The following is a 21248-nucleotide window of genomic DNA, read 5'->3' on the forward strand; positions in this document are numbered from 1 at the left end:
ACGGGCTGAAAAAAAGAATTTATACCAAAATGCGGGTCAAAATAAAATGAACCACGCTAAATAAATAAATTGTGGTTCAATAAAACTATACCCACAAATTCATATCTGCCTGGCTAAAACTTTACCATCCTCTTAAACTGATGGGGCCGAGTGACTATATTCAATCCCTCTGGTTCGAGGAGTCTCTCCACTCACAGATGACGTTCTGGAAGAGGCCTATGCCTGTGACTCCAGCTCTATAGCCCGGTTGTCATTTTGACTCTGGCTGTGTGTGGTGGTTATATGCACTCTATAATTATATTTTTGTTCCTGGCCCTTCCACACTTTATCTAGACTCGATTTGAATTTCTCTATTGCTATGTAAAATCATCCAGAGCACGTATAATAAGCAATCGAAGTAATGGGATTAATTAGCAGTGATTTTAGTTGGAATTGACAGGTTATGCCATGTTAGCCTCGGAATTGTAAAACCAACATCCATTATTCCCTGAAATCAACCATTTATGAGCATATGCCATGAGAAGTGACTACTGTTTTTAACATAATCCTGAAGTAAAATTAACAAAGTACTGAATGACACTGTCAACAATGAAAACTTAGTACACTACACTATCTGGAACTACAGCTATTTCTTGTTAACATAATTACCATGAAGAGACCCTCCTGATGGTACCGAACGATGAGAATTGTTTTGAATGCTTCCGAAATACGAAATATGCAAATTATAAGGCCTGCTCAACCTCGCATACCAGCTGAGTTAGCCATAGCTGACATTGCTAAACATCTTAAAGACTTATGTTGCTATTTTTACTTCTTGCAACGCAACAGTGCTTCAATCTTAACAGCACCGAGCCCAAGAATATTGTACAATATTAGTTTCTTTGATTCAATCACAATATATATACTACAGTACATAAACTACGAACAGCTATCGGTTATTATTGTCTTTAGTTATTCTCAACTTCTGATGTTTTTTTTGTTTTTTTGTGCTATTTTATCAAATACACATTTATTGTATTCTGGCCACTTCATTAGAATAATAATACAGGTGCAGCTCAAAGTTATCAGTATAAGTTATGTTGGCGTCAACTTCCCCGCGAATTTCAAAGAGTTCCTTCAAGCATTCTTTACTTATCTACCTACTTTTCCCCAGGGACCTACCCTCACACTTATAGAAGATCAAGAGGAGATTTAACTGAGACCTTCAAAATTCTCAATGGATAATATGACAATTACATAGAATGTAACTCATTTTTTGTCAAAGGGTATGTGGCTACACCCAAAAAATGGTGTGGCCACACCAATGAGCTCTATATTATTGAGCTCGAAGGTGTGTGGCATGACCCACCACTTATTAGCACTCTGTACTGTACCTTTTGCAACAATAAATATTCAGTTCAAGGACTGCAGTGAGAGCATTTTTCAGGAGAGGGAGGAAAATGCAAGGGGTAACTCAGGGAGGCTGTTTAAACCGAGGTCGAGACTGAACACGAGAAAATATTCTTTTCCCTGTAGAGTGGTAGATATGTGGGATGCATTGCCAGAGTGGGTGGTAAATCGCGAATCAGTGGCAGCGTTTGAAGAGCAACTAGATAAATTCTGGAGTGATCAAGGGCAAAGGTTTACTTAAAAGACACAACAGCCTCATAAGCCTCTTCCGTAAGATCTGTAAGCATCTGTATACGGTTTCCGTTTAACCCTCGTGGTCGGGTTGGTTCTTAATATTTTATTTTGACCAGCACCACACGATTTTAGTTACAGGCAGGTCACGGAAGTCCGAGAGTGATGTGCTTCTGCTTCCTTCGAAGCTTTGGCATCACTGAACTTGATTATTCCGTTCGAGATATCCTGTTACCGTCTTAATTTGTAGCTTAGCCTTACAAGTCGGTTAGGTAAAGTTTCCTTGGCACGACGCTCAAAGTTACTTGCATATATGGAAAAAAAAAATACAGATCTATAAGTAATGCACTTAATTTTCATTTAAAGCTACTTGTATTATATTGAAGAAAATACAGATTTAAAACATAGGTACAATAAAGAAACATTTAAGTACATTTTCGACACATTATTTGCGTGTCAGTAAGAATAATTTTCCTAAATAGATAATTTACATGATTTCCGTGTAAAAAGTTCCGTCAGCTGTGTGCACTGTGCAGTTGCTCTCAGACGTCAACAACAATGGCCGGGTGGATTGTCAAATTTCGTTTCTTACGGATTCTTATTATTCTGCTGGCGTGGAGCCTCCCTGTTAGCGGCAAGCTTGAGTTTCTAAGCGAGGAGGAAGTTAGGCAAGCCATCAAAGACGAACATTATATAGTAGTTTTGTTCAGTAAGTTCTAATAAAAGCCAGATGTTTTATGTGCTTGACACTGTGCGCATGGACTCCACCTAAAACCGCACTTTTATGCTGCCAGTTTGACGGATCAAGATTATTTCTTCACCAATCACGTCCCAGGAACCTGCAGACTCTAACCGATAGTGACCCCTTAAATTGCAGCACGAAAATGTACCTTGTTACAAGTCATTTTACTGAGAAATCTGTGTCTATGGTGTAAGCTGCCGTTTGCTTTTCTTAGTCTTGATTGTCTCTGCAAAACTGAACTGAACACAATGATTACAGTGAATAGAATCGGTGTATCTGTTATCGTCATTTATAAAAGTTCAGCAAATTGAATGCAGCCCACTTTTTGTATTGGCTAGGTTGCCTATGTGTGATGGTGGGCAGCTTGACTATACAAGTTCAGTCACGAATGAGAACTTGTGTAAGATTGTGGCGTATCACTTTGTCAAGTCTCCATGGTTGTTCAGTCTGTATATGGATGGGGTTATAAAAGTGATAAAAGGTAGGGCAGTGGATGTTGGATTGGCCCTTTTGAGAGGGGGCAATGTTTGGAAACTTTCTGTACTGTTGTTTGCAAATAATACTGTACTGTTAAGTGAAGACAAAGTGAAGCTGCAAGGCTTGATGAGTTTTGGAGAGTGTGTAAGAAATGGAATCTATAGGTGAATGCAGGGAAGTGTAAAGTCATAGGCTTTGAGAGAAATGAAGTCACAGTAAGGTTGGATGATGAGGAAATGGAAAATGTAAGTGCATTTAAGTACACTACAGTATTGTGATACCAACTCTAACGTATGGTAGTGAAGCTTGGACATTGCTGGAAGGACACAAGTCAAGAGTGAGAGCAGTGGAAATAAGTTTTTTAAGAGGAGTCTGTGGAGTCACATGGAGAGACAGGCTAACAAATGAGGATATAAAGGAGCGTTGTGGTGTGGATGTGGATGTGATAGGAAGCGTTAGGAGGAATACAGTAAGGTGGTTTGGCCATGTGGAGAGGATGGAGGGTGAAAGACTGACAAAGAGAGCGTATGTGAGTGAGGTGGAGGGGGGAAGAGGGAGGGGGAGGCCGAGGATGAGTTGGAGGGATGGGGTGGAGAGGTATATGAGAGAGGGGGATGTGAGTTGGGAGCGGGGCAGTGTAATGGCGGGGGACAGAGCGACGTGGAGGCGATTTGTTTGTGGCCACCCCGAACGGGATTGAGGCGTCTGGCAATAGATAGATAGATAGACTTGGGTAGCGCGAGTATAAATGGCTAGGAGATGGAGGGATGTGAAAAGAGAGGAAGAGATCAGTAGGATGGAAGCTGTGGAAACAATGAAGAAAGTAAAAATGGGGAAAGCCCCAGGAATTGCTGGAATGTGTGTGGTGAAATGCTGAAGCATGAGGCAGAGATAGTACAGTAGTAAAATGGATGTGGAAGATGTGCAGATTGGCCTGGAAGGAAGGTAGAGTTGAAGTCAGGTATAATTATTCCCATGTACAGAGGAAAAGGGAAAAATGAAGTGTGTGGTAAGCATAGGGACATTTGTCTTTGTAATGTAATAGGAAAAGTACATGGTAGGATAATTATTGACAGAGTTAGTGAATTAACAGAGGAATTGGTTGGAGAAGAATAGGGAGGTTTTAGGAAGGGAAGAGGTTGTGTAGATCAGATACCGGTATTCATTCTTAGATCTTTTATGGAAAAGTTTCTGGAGAAGGGAAAGAAGCTGTATGCAGTCTTCATGGATTTGGAGAAAGCATATGACAGAGTGGATAGACAAGGATTGTGGAAAGTATTAAGAATATATGGAGCAGATGGGATGTTGTTGAATACTGTGAAGAGTATGTATGAGGGTCCTAAGGCTGCAGTGCATGTGGATAGTGAATCGAGTGAATTTTTCTGCTTGAAGGTTGGATTGAAACAGAGATGTGTCATGTCTCCAAGGTTGTTCAATCTGTATATGGATGGGGTTATAAAAGAGATACAAGGTAGGGCAGTGGATGTTGGAGAGGCCCTAGTGAGAGAGGGCAGTGTTTGGAAACTCCCTGTACTGTTGTTTGCAGATGATACTCTGTTGTTAATTAAGACGAAGGGGAGCTGCAAGGCTTAGTACATGAGTTTTGGAGTATGTGTAAGAAATGGAATCTAAAGGTGAATGTAGGGAAGAGTAAAGTTATGGTCTTCAAAAGAAATGAAGTCATTGAATATACATTGAGGTTGGATGAGGAGGAAATGGAAAATGTGAGTGCGTTTGAGTACTTGGGTAGTGTGATGAGTAAGGATGGAAGTTTGGAGGGTGAAGTGCTTGAAAGGGTACAACAAGGAAGAAAGGTTGCTGGTTCCTTGAAAGCAGTGATAAGAAACATGGAAGTGAAAAATTTACTACATGACAGTATTGTGATACCAACTCTAATGTATGGAAGTGAAGCTTGGACCTTGTTGGAGGGACACAAGTCAAGAGTGAGAGCAGTGGAAATGAGTTATATATTTGAGAGGAGCATGTGGAGTCACATGGAGAGACAGACTGACAAATGAGGAAGTGAAGGAGCATTGTGGTGTGGATGTGGATGTGATAGGAAGCGTTAGGAGAAACTCATTGAGGTGGTTTGGCCATGTGGAGAGGATGGAGAGTGAGAGACTGATGAGGAGAGTGTATGAGAGTGAGGTGGAGGGGGAGGCCAAGGATGAGATGGAGGAATGGAGTGGAGAGGTATATGAGAGAGGGGGGTGTGAGCTGGGAGTAGGGCAGTGAAATGGCATTGGACAGGGCAACATGGAGGCGATTTGTTTGTGGTCACTCCTTATGGGATGAAGGTGTCTGGCAAAAAAAAAAAATAATAATAACAATTTTAAGTATTAGACATTTTACTCCTTTTTATACTGTCACTATTTATTTTTAAGAATTTGTTAACAGTACCCTGGTAGATAGGAACAGGAGCAGTTCAGGATATATTCATGCCTTTGAGACATGAGACATCAGTAGTGTAGTTTATACGATCCTGTCCCAGAGTCTGGTACCCAGTGAGGAATATCAGGCTGGTAAATATATCAAGAGATTTGACTTTTCTCTCAGCCTGTAGCTCATATTTGACTATTTGATGTTATTCTTGCACTCACCTTCATTATTGATCACTATTACCAGTACTGTACCACACAGGTGCTGAAGATGAATGTCATCACAAGTTAACACTGATATCACAGAGCTCGCTGCCTGATTATGCAGTATAAATGTCTCTCATCTCCCTCTCTGTTCCCTGAAGAGGATGGTGGGCAGTAGGAGAAGGGCTACTTCAGCCTGCAGTCCACCGGGTTCACATTCAGATGAGCCTAGAACCACATTACGGCAGTAGATTAGTTGTGCGAATTTTAAGTGGTTACTATGGCTTTAGTAGTGCCTCATTTTTGTATAGCTTTGAGCTAGTTGGCAACCGTTCTCATAACCCTGTCACCTAGTGAGGTATATTAGGGGTGAATGTATTTATTGTGTCGCATTTTATGATTATAATCAGACTTTACCAGTAATTTAGAAAAAAACAATCTAACCCTGGCCAGAATCATTTGAATCACACACACACACACACACACACACACACACACACACACACACACACACACACACACACACAAAACCTTGGTTACCCTAACCTAATTGGGGGGCTATGCCCCCCCAGAACCCCTTTCCTACCCCGAGATATTAAACACCCAGGACTGTCACTAAACCTAACCTCGAAAGCCTGATTTGCTTGAGGACTCTCACCACATTTGGATTCCCTGCTACTGAAGACATCATTTGATAGCTGATGGTAGCCAGCGTATTTCTGGTCTTCTTTTCTGGTGGGATAGTTGTTAGTCTTGCCTTCCCACCCCAGTAGTAATCATCCCTTTGAGGGATAGGGAAGCAGTTGAGGGAAGTTTGTACAAACAACCAGTATTGGGAGATGTTTGATTTCACTGGGAAAGTGTCTACAGTTTCCCTCCAGCACCAAGGTACCAGTTGAACTTGCAATCACTGCATTATGATTTTGTGGTGCAGCGAGTCTCACAGAGCTAGGTCCAGCATAAATTGAGGGGCTTATGGACATAGCTACATTATTGCTCATGTCATTCCTTGGGTCCCTTCCTCCCTTTACTTGTGAATGCTTTGGATTCAGTAATTGATATTCTTGGGTATTGTAATTCATAAATAGGGAGGAATGGCATTGTCTCCTGTGTCAGAAACATGGTGGATAATGACACCTGCAACATCCTCTTTTGTCTCTTCGAATACAAGGTTGCAATTCAGCACAACATTAGGATGGTGAATCACCATATTTCCCTACCAGTACAGTACAGTATAAGAAAGATGAGGATGCCAGTCTCTCACTCTTGTTCTTTTCTATTCCCTACTATGACATAATAGGAATAGCAGTAAAAGGAATAGTAGTCTTAATATCTGTCCCTAGGAACTTGACAGCATACTTTTCCATTGTTAAAACTTATTATTTTTTAAAATTATAATTGCCATGTGTAACTTCAAAGAGATAAGGGGAAGGATGTCATCGGAGGAAACCATATGTTAGGTATATTACTCTAGCTTATAAAAAGTACAGGTACTGTATATAAGTGTGCTGTACTACTGTATATTGTATTATTCTGAACATTTGTTATGTTATTCCTCACAGGTGATGGGGCTGAGTGCACTGACCGCTGTGAGGAACTTGAGGATACCCTGGCATCAATACGAGAAGATGTAGTAGAGGCAGTGAATGCATGGGTGGTGCGTACTCACTCACCCTCACTCGCCGCTCAATATGGACTTTCAGGCAAGGTAGCTTATCACTGCGCATGCATTACAAGTCATACGCATAATTTTAACCTCTTTAGTCTAAGGACATCTTTTTAATTTTTGGTTAATGCGAAATTATTTTGTTCAGCATGGAAGTGCTTTTCCCAGGCTTTAGGTTATATAAATTAGTACTGAATACTGTATAGAAATTGCACTATATAAATATTGTAGAGCACAAAACAATATTGTGAGTAGTCTCATTGCAGGAGGTTCTTGGCAAACGTAAGTTCAATCTCCAAACATTTGTGTACTACATAATCTCCTAAGGTATTTCAGCTGTCTGGTTGTTAGTTATTCAGCTGCATAGTAGTTGAAACATTAGACAGTAAACATTATAGAAAGTGACATGAAATCAGAAAAATAATTATAAAATGTTGAGTGGCATAGAGATGTCAGTAACGTTAAACTAGGCTTACCTAAATTTCTTTTTCTGACTATTGCATGCAAACCAGTGGCCATTTTCCATTGAAAAATACCCTAGTGAATTGTGAAAATCAGTATGCTGGTACTTTACCACAAGCCTGTTGTGTGTGTAAAGTAGCTAAGCAATGGTAGACCAGTTACTGAGACACTGTTTGAACGCTGTACAGTAATCCATGGCTGCACAAAACTAAGCAATACATGTTTGTTGGGAGAAGGGGGAATAAGAAAACACAAGGGACTTGACTCACTATCTTTGGTTTTATATCTCTTGAAATGTGCCATGACGTCCTATAAAGATCAGGGGAGAAAAAAATTCTATCAAAAAAACATTTCCTCCATAGGATTCCGTAAGTGGTCAGTGTCTTAACAGGTGTGCCATGCGAGCCATTGCAGCCAGTCATTCTTCTCTGCTACTTAGCCCTTTGAAGCAAATGAGCCTGTTAACCATTATAGATATGTACAGAGAAAATACAGCATTGAACCAGGGCCTATAGCTGATATATTTGGCACTTGCAAGTGGATATTTCTGCCAGTAAATAACAATCACAGAACCATGAATGATTCATTTAGCACTTGCAGCTGCATCTTTTACTGGTAATAATCACAAAACCATGGAAGGGTTTCAGAATATTTTATGAACATAACACCACAGTCTTTGAAATTTAACTATATCAAGACTAGTTCATCACATCATTACACTTCCGTTATACTGTACTGAACTGCAAGACTTCCATATACAGTATAATCATAAGCTACATTGTGGTTTGATTTACTAAGACCCTTTAATTTTTGTTTTCCCCTAACATCGGGCATTCGTAAGTGTATCATAAATCCTCTACCATAGAAATTATATATACTCTATACAATTTCAGAGCATGGGCAGTGGGATAATTTTCCTGCGTAATGGAGTGCCTCTGCTGTACACAGGCCCAGCAGATGACGATGAGATAATGTTGAGTTTCCTGGTCACAAATCCAGAGTCTTCTGTCCATGCTTTAAGTGATGAAAACTTTGAGGTTTGTTGTTTTGGGAGTATATTTTATCTCTTTCCTGGTTTCACACACTGGCATGTATGCTTTATACACTTTTTTTGTTTTTTAACCAATATTGGTCATATATTCAAGTTAAAAATGTACCAGATTCACTGTTATAAGTAAAAAAAAAAAAAAAAAAAAATGGTGGAAATAGAGTTTTGCATGTATGGAGTAGATGGGAAGTTGTTGAAGGCCATGATAGGGTATGTATGAGGATCCTAAGGCTGCAATGTGCTTGGATAGTGAACTGAGTGATTTTTCTATTTGAAGGTTGGATCGAAACAAGGATGTGTCATGTCTCCATGGTTGTTCAGTCTGTATATGGATGGGGTAATAAAAGAGATATGAGGTAGGACAGTGGATGTTGGGGTGGCCCTAGTGAGAGAGGGCAGTGTTTGGAAACTCCCTGTACTGTTGTTTGCAGATGATACTGTGTTGTTAATTAAGACGAAGGGGAGCTGCAAGGCTTGGTGGATGAGTTTGGGAGAGTGTGTAAGAAATGGAATCTAAAGATGAATGTAGGAAAGAGTTAAGTTATGGTCTTCGAGAGAAGTGAAGTCAGTGAATTTACAGTGAGGTTGGATGAGGAGGAAATGGAAAATGTGAGTGCATTTAAGTACTTGGGTAGTGTGATGAGTAAGGATGGAAGGTAGAGGGTGAAGTGCTTGAAAGGGTACAACAAGGAAGAAAAGTTGCTGATTCCTTGAAAGCAGTGATAAGAAGCATGGAAATGAAAAAGCTGCTACCTGACAGTATTGTGATACCAACTTTAACGTACAGAAGTGAAACTTGGACCTTGTTGGAGAGACACACGTCAAGAGTGAGAGCAGTGGAAATGAGTTATACATTTGAGAGGAGCATGTGGAGCCACATGGAGAGACAGGCTGACAAATAAGGAAGTGATGGAGCATTGTGGTGTGGATGTGGATGTGATAGGAAGCGTTAGGAGAAACACATTGAGGTGGTTTGGCCATGTGGAGAGGATGGAGAGTGAGAGACTGATGAGGAGAGTGTATGTGAGTGAGGTGGAGGGGGAGGCCAAGGATGAGATGGAGGGATGGAGTAGAGAGGTATATGAGAGAGGAGGGTGTGAGCTGGGAGCGGGGCAGTGAAATGGTGGGGGACAGGGTGACTTGGAGGCGATTTGTTTGTGGCCACCCTTTATGGGATTAAGGCATCTGGCAGTAGATAGATAGAAAATTAAGCTCTGGAGAGGTCCGTCTCCTATTAAGTTTCCCATAAGATGTTAACTTTGCTTTAATTCCATTTTATCAAGATACCAGAATTCACGCAAGAAGATGTCATGTTGTTATTGAATAGCATAATGTTAAGACCCTAAATCTTGTTTGATGCACTGTATATATATATATATATATATATATATATATATGTATATATATATATATGTATATTTATATATATATATATATATTTATATATATATATATATATATATATATATATATATATATATATGTATATATATCCATCCATCATCTAATCCTACGTAGCCCCATGAGGAGCGTAGGAGCCCAGGGCTGGGAAAGTTGGTCCTGGCATTTAAGATGAGAGTGACCAGCCTCACTCATCCCTGAGTGGCATTACGTGAGCAATTAACCCCAACCACCCCTTGGATATAAACCTTCACCGGCTCAGTCCGATTGGAGCACCTTTATTACCCACTAAACCACCAGGAGCCAAAATTTGGTTATATGGTTACCACCCAGCATAGTAAATGGTTTCCTGGTGTACAGGAAACCATTGGCTTGTCACTCGGTGTAGAGTCACCCACAGGCAGAAGGAAGAGGAAACAGTGAAGGAAAGAAAGACACAATAGGGAGTGTAAAGTCACCCGCAGGCAGAAGAAAGAGGAACGAATGATATATATATATATAAGTACTAATAGAAAATATTGCACAAAAATGATGATATCTGGGGCTGGTGGCAGTACAGTGCAGTACTGTCAATGCAGAGGGTGTGTAGCATTTGCAGTTTGCCACAAGAGTGTGGGAAGTAACTCCATCTTGTGCAGTATATGTAACAAGTGGGTGCATAAGAGATATAGTGCTAATAATGGTCGACTATGAGATGATTCCGATATCGTGTGCACAATGTGTCAGGGAGAGCATATAGAGATTGTCAGGTGTGAAAGAACTGATCTTGCTGGTGAGTCTGTTGAGTGTGTGGTAGAGTTTTGTTTTTTGGGGGACATACTATATGTTGGGAGGTGGAGCTGGAGTAGCTCAGTGGCTAGGGTAAGGAGTGGTTGGAAGAAGTTCAGGGAGCTGTTGCCTCTCCTTACATTGGAAGAGCTCTCCCTCTGTGCTAACAGATTTCTGTATGCGGCATGCATTAAGAGTGTGATGCTCTATGGTAGTGAAACCTGGGCTGTAAAGGAAGAGGATATTCATAGGCTTAAGTGTACAGAAATGACAGTGATTAGTTGGATGTGTAGTGCATCCTTGAATGTGAGGCCTAGGGGGCAGGGGTGGTGTGGCTTAAATCAAGTGATTTAATACAATGATTTAAAGATGCTTTTTAATACATTAAATGCAGCTATTTTTTATACATTAAATTGTCATAAATGTCAAAAATGCATAATTGCACAAGCAGTCTTATTTATTTGGCAAATGAGAATGCATAAGAAGATATTTTCTTCTTTATTTATATGTTTACTTATATGGATAGATGGATGGATTTACTTATATATAATAATAACAACAGATGAACATGAATAGTTACAGTTGTATTATCTTTTAATTTAGCAAAAGCATCTAAAATCATGAATAGCTGTGGTGGACACCAGGACCACCAGGTGAGACATTTTAGTTTTATTTGTCCTTATCTGACATTTATACTGTAGCTATGATATTGTGGGATAGCTTGAAATAGAGCTTTATGTAATGGTAAGTTTTTATGGTTTTTCAAATGTAGAGCATTCGATTTTTATTTTTGTAAATTTGAAGCTTTTTAATTTTGTGACATGTATGACATTTGTGACATGATTTAAATCACTGTCTTGTCATAAATCATTTATGACACGCTTTTTTCCAACCCTGCTAGGGGGGCTAGGATTATGATTGAAGAGTTGAGAGGAAGGATAGTATTGGAGTGTATTGGGGTTGTGATGAGGAGGGGTAGATTGAGATGGTTTGGGTATGTTGAGAGGATGGAGAATAATAGTCTGGTGCGGAAGGTGAGAAGGCTCAATGTTGGGGGTAGGGTTGCGAGAGGCAGACCAAAAATTTTTAACCTGGGACGAGGACATAGACTGACCTCAAGGATTAGGGAATGAATAGGGAGGCTGCCAGAGATCAAGCAATATGGAGAACTGCTATTAGGTAACCAAGAGATTCAAACGTGTTGGAGCGTATGAGATGAGCGATACTAGTGTATAGGTGTGGATATAGGCCTATATATTGATGCATTTCAGTTTGATAAACAGCAACATAATAAACACTAAATTCTTAAATCGAGTCATGCAATTATTGGAATCCAACAAGCTTTTCAGATTACCTTGTAAGAGTTTCATAATTTTTCAGCTAAATTGGATTGGTATTCCTGTCCATAACTGTGTGTGTTGTGAAATATAGATACAGATACCAGACTGTTCCTTTAGCTTTGAATTAATTAGATAATATTACTCATGTTAATAAGCTTTTGTGTCTTATTCTGTTTTGTAGTATGAATTTTGTCATTTTTTGTACCTAATTGTTAACAGTATATACTTTGAATTTTCTTGTATAACAGGTGGCTAACTGGGACAGCAGCTGGGGACTGTATGCCAAGTCCATGCCATAAAGTGCCTGTTATTCATTTTTGCTATCAAATCCTCAGTTAGTCACAATGAAAATTGCCTATAACAGTTATAGTTCCACTGCTACCTATGGAGTTACTTTTCCCGCAGTTAGCAGTACCATTTTTATGGTTAATGTTCTGATATTTTGGAAAATTTGTACTTATAATTAGTACTGTCCATAATTCCCCAATCCTTGTACAGTACATCCCCCTAGTACGCGCCTATATGGGTGGCAGAGGCCATTGCGTACAAGGAATTCGCATACTGTGAATACATAAACTTATGGGAAAAATTACATATGGGTGGCACCCACCTTCATGGGCAGCCATTGAGACACCTTTCAGACCTGAGTATTGTACTATACAGGGAAACTATATAAGACATATTACCTAAGATAACATAAACCAACAAGATTATGGCTTTACTAGGTAAATCAACAAGGATATGGCATAACTAAACCAACAAGAATATGGCTGCTCATCTTTACCCGTTATCGCTTCTTGGGGGGGCAATGTCACGTATTCGAGGTAACCCCAGATTTGGGCCACTCTTCACTGCCCGTCTTGCTGACAGGGAGTTCAATTCGTGTACTGCACTAAAAAAAAAAAAAAAAAAAAAAAATCTTCGCATACAAGGGGGATTGCGTACTCGGAACTCACGTACTGTGGGGATGTACTGTACGTATTTGTGTGGGGATGAAATCCGTTACATCTACCACTCACCCAGAACTGAATGTGAGATTATACCTAAGGCTGCTATTTTTCTAAGATTCATATTCTGCAAGAGATTAAAAGAGCCTTGTTCTAGATTTCCACACATCATGTAAACATGAGAAATAGTGTTTTTATGGAGATAATTGAAATTCAGACTTTTCTTATTGCATTACAGTTATGCCAAGAATTGCAAAGGCTTGAGGGATGAATGAATGGATCTGTTGTCCAGTTTTACTGGTTATTGTGTTGATATTTTATTGATTGTTGTTTTGATACTTCTGTTGTACTGTTGAACATTCCTGTTCCTGTTTTTGGATCTGTGTGAGCTATGTAAGTGGGACAGAGATTTAAGATGATGATTCATGCATTTTTTCATTGGCAGCATCTGACCCAGGCTGCCACTGGTGCTACAACAGGTGACTGGTTGGTGATGTTTGTGCGAGGTGACTGTGAAGAATGCACCCGCTTCCGCTCCACCATTGAGGCTGTAGCAGCCACACTGAAGAACAGGAAGAATGTTGCGCTAGTAGATAGGGATGTTGATGGTGGACAGACAACGAGGAGGTTTGGTGTCAAGACATTCCCAGCCTACATCCTGTGAGCATTAGTGATAAGTGTTGATGTTCAACCTATCTGTACAATACTTTACAATAAAAGGTACTTTGTTATAATGCTGCCATGCCATGTCATTATTGTCACATGCTAATTTCAATCAGTTTATTACCTTGCAGTTCAGGATGCAATGCTTTTATGATTTGATTAACAGGTGTTTTTTTTTTTTTTTTTTTTTTTCAATAAGTAAAATTAAGTTACAATGTCTTGTATCCCTAAACCACAGAAAAATTTCTTTCGTTTATATTACCCTGTGCAGTTTCGTTCTGTCTGTACTGCTTCATGTAGTAGATCATGGGTGACTGCCATTGACCCTGGAAGGACTTACCATGAGAGTGAAATGTGGTTACAAGCATGGTAACTAACTGCACAGCCAACACTCACAGGCAGGAAACAGGATGCCATAAGTACTCAATGTCAGAGTCCAGGCTAGGACTTGTAACATTATTACAGTTTTTTTTATTGCACATCTCAGACTTCGTTTTCCCAGACATTATCCAGCAACTGTTAGGAAGTGATTAGATGGTTTTGGCACTTGCTATAGCTCGAAGTCCATAGATAATGTCAGCTGTATCATGGCCAGCTTCCGTATGGAGATTCCTTTAAGAGAAATCTCCATACAGAAGCTGCTTTTGTGTGGTGGATCATTTCTTCAGTTGGTTTGACTGCATTCCTTGCAGTTTTTAAATTTTGTTTCTCGTCTAAGCAGTTTTATTAGTATCATCACCTTAATCAGTAATGAGATTGGTGGCTCATTATTAGGGTAGAATTGCCTTGACCAGTATGAGGTGATGTAACGTACAAATTTACTAAAATCATTGTTTACTGAATGCAGTTATACATATGAAACCAGTATCTTTGGCAGCACTGTGGGAGTGCCAGTCAGCTGACCACATGGTGTGTGTGTCTGCCTCCTGCATGTCTTGGTAGGGAGTAAGGCTTTTTGTTTGCCATCCCCCTGTATGTAATTTTTTGTCAGGATTCCGTAGGCTTGAATGATGAGTGAATGGAAGCATGGCCCAATGATTTGGGCAGACTTAGGCTGTCTGGATGTTGCTACTCCTCATCCTTCCCTAGGTTGGGAAAGGAGGTCCGGATGATGATGATGATGATTTATATTTCTCATGTCTTCAAACTACTCATTGTAATATGGTTAAGAATGGTGAACATCAGTGATAAGACACAATATAAACGAATATAAGAGATTTTGCATTAATTATAATGTGGCTAAGTAATATTTTCCTGCCCCATATATAAGTCATGATTCACACATGATGATGTTGGAGTGTACGGTACATTGCACCCATATATTGTACTGTACATCACACCCACACTAACTTGTATTTACGGTATAATTTTCTTTATTTTAGAAGACCAGTAATTACCTAATTATTTTAACTTGATACATGCATGTTTAGATACTGGTAATGTAGTAAGGTTCTTAAGTATGGTGAACCGAAGTATCTTGCTAAATTGTTAAAACTCCCATTGGCATGCCCAGGTGTGATGTTACGTAATGAAGATGATTCCTCTCGCCTTGACGAGCCTGGAGCAATTCACCAGTCATCTTTCTCTGATCGTTCTTTTGCGTATAGAGTCCCTAGATTATATAAAAGATTGCCATTGTCCATGAAACAACTCTTTTCTGGTGAATCCTTTAAGAGACAGCTGAAAGTCTTTCTTTTTTCAAAATGCTGTGACCTGGAGAGAGGTACTATGACGGATGATTATAGGGTTTAATTATTGCCACTTTCATCTTTTTTTACTGAAGAAGTTTGTATTGTATATGAGAGATGTCACAGTTTATATAATTGTAAAAATAATGTACTGTATGTGTTGAGTGCTAGTGAATATCCCATGGAAGAACTGGCACATTTGAGAAACAAAAGACCAGATTATTATTATTATTATTATTATTATTATTATTATTATTATTATTGTACACCAGGAAACCATTTACTACGCTGGGTAACCATCCACTCACTCAATGTAGTGCTGCTGTCGGGTGTCTGCCCTTTCCTCTCCTCCATCCTTCATTCCTTTTGTCCTCTTCTGTCTCTCTTTCCTTGTCCTTCTGCCTACAGGTGACTTTACACTCCCTCTTCCATCTTTCTCTCCTTCATTCTTTCCTCTTCCCTCTGCCTGTGGGTGACTCTGCATTGAATGACAAGCCAAATGGTTTCCTGTATACCAGGAAACCATTTACTATGCTGGGTGGTAACCATATAACCAAATTTTGGCACCTGGTGGTTTAGTGGGTAATTATTGCGCTCCAGTCGGATTGAGCCGGTGAAGTTTCATATCCAAGGGGTGGTTGGGATTTATTGCTCATGTAATGCCACTCAGGGATGAGTGAGGCTGGTCACTGTCATCTTAAATGTCGGGACCAGCTGCCTAGCCCCGGGCTCCTACGCTCCTCATGGGGCAATGTAGGATTGGATGATGGATGGATCGATTCAGTAGGTTGCAGGTATTGCATTTAGCTCAACTGTAGTTCTAAAGAGAGGTAACTACCACAAGGTTCATCAACAGGTGTTGTTTTTGTTTCCAGTATTTTTCAGATTTTATGCAAATATTTTTCCACTAGTAGTACAATCAAAGACAACTCCTTCCAAGTCTGCATCGCATAAAACTGCCTGAAGGGCATAACAGATTATAGTGAATAGAAGAATGGATTTAGTACAGCATTAGCCATCTTATGAACCACGTTAATACTTCAGTATCAGGGAAAGATATGAAAATTAAGCTAGATGAATAACTTTCAGATTCCGGCAAGGTCGACTCTACCGCTACACCCTGCCAGTGGTTGATGCAGGCTCCTTGACTGCCTTTGCTACAGATGGCTTCAGAAATGCACGGGCAGAGAATATTCCACACCCAAAGACTGCATTGTGAGTACAGTGTTGTGTTTACATATTCATATTAAACAAGGATATATGATACACCCATACCCCGTTATCCGGTGCATCAATAACTGGCGCTTTGCTAGACCGAACACTAGAAAGAGGGGAACATTCCCATGATCTAAACAGTTTGAATGTCTGGTGCCTTGCTAGTCCAACACCCTGCCTCTCTCTAAGTGTGAAACGAGGCTCTTCGGGTCCTCCCGTCGTCCCTCCATTCTTTCTCCTTCCCCCCTCTCTCCCTCCTCTCCCCCTCCTGTCCTTCCTCTCCCCCCCTTTGTCCCTCCTCTCCCCCCCCGTCCTCTCTCTCTCTGCCTCTTAGTTTACGTCCTTCTACTTCCTAATCTACCTTCACATTACCTGACGTGATTAAATTAATTTCTTACATCCTTAACCCTGAGACGATGGGAATTTTCTTATGGCCTTTTTGAACGTCTTGATCAAATTCAAAGCCTTGTTTATGGGTTGCTAGACTTTATCAAACCATTAGCCTTTGGACATCACTACTGCTTCCGTCACGCCAGAAACTTATTTCACACATAAAAATAATAATAATAATGATAATAATAATAATAATAATAAAAAAAAGAACCAGTATGTGTCATCTACCATCGCCACAGGCTGTCTCCCTGCCCTGTTTTGTTGCCTCCCTCTCCCTCCCATCTTGTTGCCTCTGTCCCCATTCCCCTCCCCCTTTCTGTCTCCTCTCTTCTCCCTTACTTTGGTGGACGAGCGTTGCTCCCTCTATGGGCTGTGTTTGGAAATATATGCCTGGCAGGGACTGTCAGCAAACTTTTGCTCGTGGTTGTACGAAAGGGCACATTTCAAACGCATACAGTACAGATATATAAAATATTTAACATGTGGTTATTTACATTAAATGGAGCAGATGCCAGTCCTGATTGACTTGAATACAGGTGGTTCCGAGGCAGGGAGATACGCTTAGGGTGTCCCTGCCACATCATCTTCCACTCCTTCGTTCCTGTCACCAATGTCACCCTCATCACCTGACTGAACCACTTCCCCATGTGTCTCTGCCTCATTCACCTCTCCCATAAAACTTTCAAAGTCCAAAGACAACACCACTGACATCACATCATCATCGTCTTCCCCTGGAAGTGTAGCAGATGATGTAGAGGCAACTGGCTCCTGTTGTTCTTGAGTTCGGTAGTAGTGTGTGATGAGTGTTTGTTTTCTTCTGTTGACTTCCATATTGTGCCTTTCAGTGTAATAACGAAAAGTGGTTTCTGCTTCACTGAGCATTTCCTGTGTCCTAAGGTAGCTGGTTTCATTTGCCTTGACCTCTTCTCTCAGAACATCCACTGCCGCTAGAATTTTACTGATCTTTGTCTTCCATTGGATTCTGCTGAACAGATTGCTCAGCTCTGGCCTCTTGTGCAGTGTCTACTAGGGGGAGTGGGTCGTTCAGTGTGGGAGATGGTGGTTATGGCCTACTCTTTTCCTCAGTTTCGTTCACTCAGGATTCTTCTTATTCATTGTGATTTTGTGGACCTGATTACCCCCTGCTCATTCACTATTTGAATCATTTACTCTGAATTCGTTCACTGTGTGAAGGCACTGCATTACCTATGGTGTTTCTGTATCAGTCTCTGTTGATTGAGTAAGGTACATGAGAGATTGGGTTTGGGTCTGGAACACATTTCTGGCTTTTCTTCAGTATCATGGGAAAATTGCTTTGATATCTGACATACTCGCTGACCGAACACTCTCACTGGTACACAACACTGTTGGATATTGGGGTATTTTATTATTTTTTTCCATCATCTAATCTCTGTATTAATTATTTATTTCCCTGTGTGTCAAAAAGTGGGTTGGCAGAGGGTTAGTGCCCCTCCCTGTAAACCAACAAACTCAAAGACAAATGGCCACCCCTTATGGGATTATGGCATCTGGCTATAGATAGATACAGTAGTTGATAGATTTCTCTCATTCATTCATTCATTCATCATCTAATCCTGTGTTCCCCATGTGGAGTGTAGGAGCCCGGGGCTTGGCAAATTGGTCCTGACATTTAAGATGAGAGAGACCAGCCTCACTCATCCCAGAATGGCATTACATGAGCAATAAACCCCAACCATCCCTTGGATATAAACGTGAACTGACTCAATCTGATTGGAGTGCCGTAATTACCCACTAAACCACCAGGCATCATAATTTGGTCATATGGTTACCACCCAGGGTAGTAAATGGTTTCTTGGTGTACAGGAAACCTTTTGGCTTGTCACTTAGTGTAGAGTCACTTATTTATCTTTAATTTAATTTTCCATGGATCCATCAATCATCCAATTATTGAGTCCCTTTTTTCCCCCCCTGTTTTAGCAATTCACTGCATGGAGGAGCACATTATTTCTAGTGCATCCTTTGATTTTCCTCAAGTTTTCTCATGGCTTAACTATGATTAAGACACTTTTACCTGAAGTATTGAAGGTAATTTTTTTTTTTTTTTTTTTTTTTTTATAAATATAATAAGACCATGATCAAGAACACTGCAGTAATAAAACCAACAATCAAGTTGGTTTGACTGGAGCTAAAATCTGTCTATCTATCTATCTATTGCTAGACAATAGAATGATTGAATGTTAAAGGTACTGCTTTTCTGAAAGAGTTCATTAAGATTGTTTAATACCAGCACTGTAAGTGGTTTCTCTCAAGCCAAACAAAATTGTCCAAGTACAGTAATATAATACCAAAGAGTTTACTGTCATGAAGAGATTAAATAAGTACATTTCAAAGAATCAAATGCTGAATCGTTTGACATCTTTTATATTTTATTATTGCTTTCTTCAGATGTTATTGACTCAGCTTACAGAGACTCTCTAAGTTAATGCCTGCAATAATTCCTTCAGTATTACAGGTCCCTTATGCATTGAACAAATTCATCATGTAGCAGCAAGAGTACACTAAAAAAAATATTGCCTGGCATCAAGGGGCTCAGCAGTTCTATAACTAATATACCCTCTTTAAGTAAAATATTTCCCCTAATTTATTAACCCCCTCTCACAGTGATGACTACACAGAATTTTGTGCTGATTGGCTGCGTGAAAACCCATCTTCCCTGTATGCTGGAGGTGGCATTCTTGTGGTACTGGTGCTACTGGTGGCCTTTGTAACTTTCAGGCATTCAGGATCAACTTCAAAACCAGTCAAGAAAGAAACCAAGAAGAAGAAGTAGCAGGATTGTTGAGGTCTCATTAAATGTTGTCTGTGAATTGCTAGATTTGTAAAGACTGTAGTTCCTTTGTTACAGTGGAATGAGTAATTTAAGGGATGAGTCCTGTTGCTAAATAGTAATTTATTTCATGCTTGAATTTTGTATTTAATTCCATAAAACATGCATAAGGAAACTTTCATTGTGCATGCAGAATTACAGTACATATGTTTGCATATTGTGCATTACCATATCATGTGTGAGTGTGGTTCAGTCAAACACTTTATTATAGTCTTCAGTGTATATATTTTTATACTATCAGTGGCTGTGGTATTGTGAAAATGGTAAGATTGGACATTGTGTAAGATAGTATGTATCCTTGAGTCTGTATAAATTTTGACATTACTCTTCAGTATTCTTAACATGTAGGCAAGAAGTTGACATTTTCCCAAGTCATAATAGCCTGAAATCTGTATAACCAATTGCAATAAGAAATGTAGATAAATCTGCAGTTTATATTCAGTTCTTGTTTAGTTATAAACTTTGACAATTTTTTGTTAGCATGAAATGAGCTTCTTCAGGGTGTTGTCTCTGAATTATCAATTGACGATCTCTATATTAGGAAGCTGTCATTTTGTAATAGCATTTTGCACATTCCAATTTTGGTGATGGGTGTTGTGAGATCATTGAAATATATTTTGTTAATTTTATTACGATGTTGATTACCCTTGTACTGTACATTTGTTCCTCACTGCTTTCAGGGGTTATGGAACACAAGCCACCATGAATCCAGATTCTGCAAAAAGTTATATTTAACTACAGTATGTGGTTGCCTAAATCCCTTTACAGTGCTCCAAAACATGACAAGACATTAGAATGTAGTTGTTTGAAGAGTGTTTTCAGATGAATTAACGACAAACATTGTTAAATAATTGCAAAATACACCTTAAGCTACTCTATATTGAAATTTATCAGAACCAGCAATTTTGAAACCATGAACAGTGAGGGACAACTGCATTCATCTTATCTAAGGAAATGATACCAGTGCATGCCTTAGTGTTATCCATCCATCCATTGCCCAATCCTATGTCGCCATCATGAGGAGTGTAGGAACTTTTAGCTAGGCAAGATAAGTAGAGAGTGATTGAGGTTACTGGCGTGTGAAATGGTCTAGGGGTTTAAACAAGGCGGCGACTATGCAATTTAGATTTCTTCAGATCTGCGACATCTGTATATTTATTTCCGGATTTTTCTTTAACCGGAAGATGACTCTCTAGTACTTTTTTTTTTTAATGGTTATATTTGACCCATAAGTTATAAAAACCGTTCCTACCTGCCCAGCTGTCTACGTACCCTCCCACCTGCCTTCCTACCCTCCAACCTTTCCATACTGACCTTCCTTTCTACCTGAATTACTTCTTTTCCTCCTTTCTTCCTTCCTTACCTGC

At 39.7% G+C, this 21248-nt stretch overlaps 2 protein-coding genes across 3 annotated transcripts in view; one reads left to right on the forward strand and one right to left on the reverse strand.

The window, feature by feature from the left end:
• Nulp1 (Nuclear localized protein 1) overlaps nt 1-763 on the reverse strand; it is a 28774-nt gene extending 28011 nt beyond the window's left edge. For both annotated transcript variants that reach the window (XM_080282943.1, XM_080282941.1), the window contains exon 1: nt 649-763. The gene's annotated coding sequence lies outside the window, so the exon portion shown is untranslated. The remainder of the gene's footprint in view (nt 1-648) is intronic.
• A 1400-nt stretch (nt 764-2163) lies between these two features.
• On the forward strand, nt 2164-20510 carry LOC145413213 (uncharacterized). The gene is made up of 6 exons (XM_080282940.1): nt 2164-2329; nt 6984-7129; nt 8443-8586; nt 13499-13713; nt 16494-16619; nt 19656-20510. The coding sequence occupies exons 1-6, from the start codon at nt 2179-2181 to the stop codon at nt 19822-19824; spliced, it is 951 nt and encodes a 316-aa protein (XP_080139066.1). The 5' UTR covers nt 2164-2178; the 3' UTR covers nt 19825-20510.
• The last annotated feature ends 738 nt before the right edge of the window (nt 20511-21248 follow it).

The sequence above is a fragment of the Coenobita brevimanus genome, chromosome 95 (genome assembly GCF_032717465.1).
Source record: "Coenobita brevimanus isolate Jiangsu-jjx chromosome 95, ASM3271746v2, whole genome shotgun sequence".
In the NCBI taxonomy this organism is placed as follows: Eukaryota; Metazoa; Arthropoda; class Malacostraca; order Decapoda; family Coenobitidae; genus Coenobita; species Coenobita brevimanus.

Excerpts from the sequence above, each read along its gene's own strand:
- LOC145413213 (XM_080282940.1), top strand. The coding sequence starts at position 2,179 with ATGGCCGGGTGGATTGTCAAATTTCGTTTCTTACGGATTCTTATTATT. Across the intron at positions 8,587-13,498 it reads TAAGTGATGAAAACTTTGAG|CATCTGACCCAGGCTGCCAC; the intron begins GTTTGTTGTTTT and ends TTTCATTGGCAG. Across the intron at positions 16,620-19,655 it reads CCACACCCAAAGACTGCATT|TGATGACTACACAGAATTTT; the intron begins GTGAGTACAGTG and ends CCCCTCTCACAG.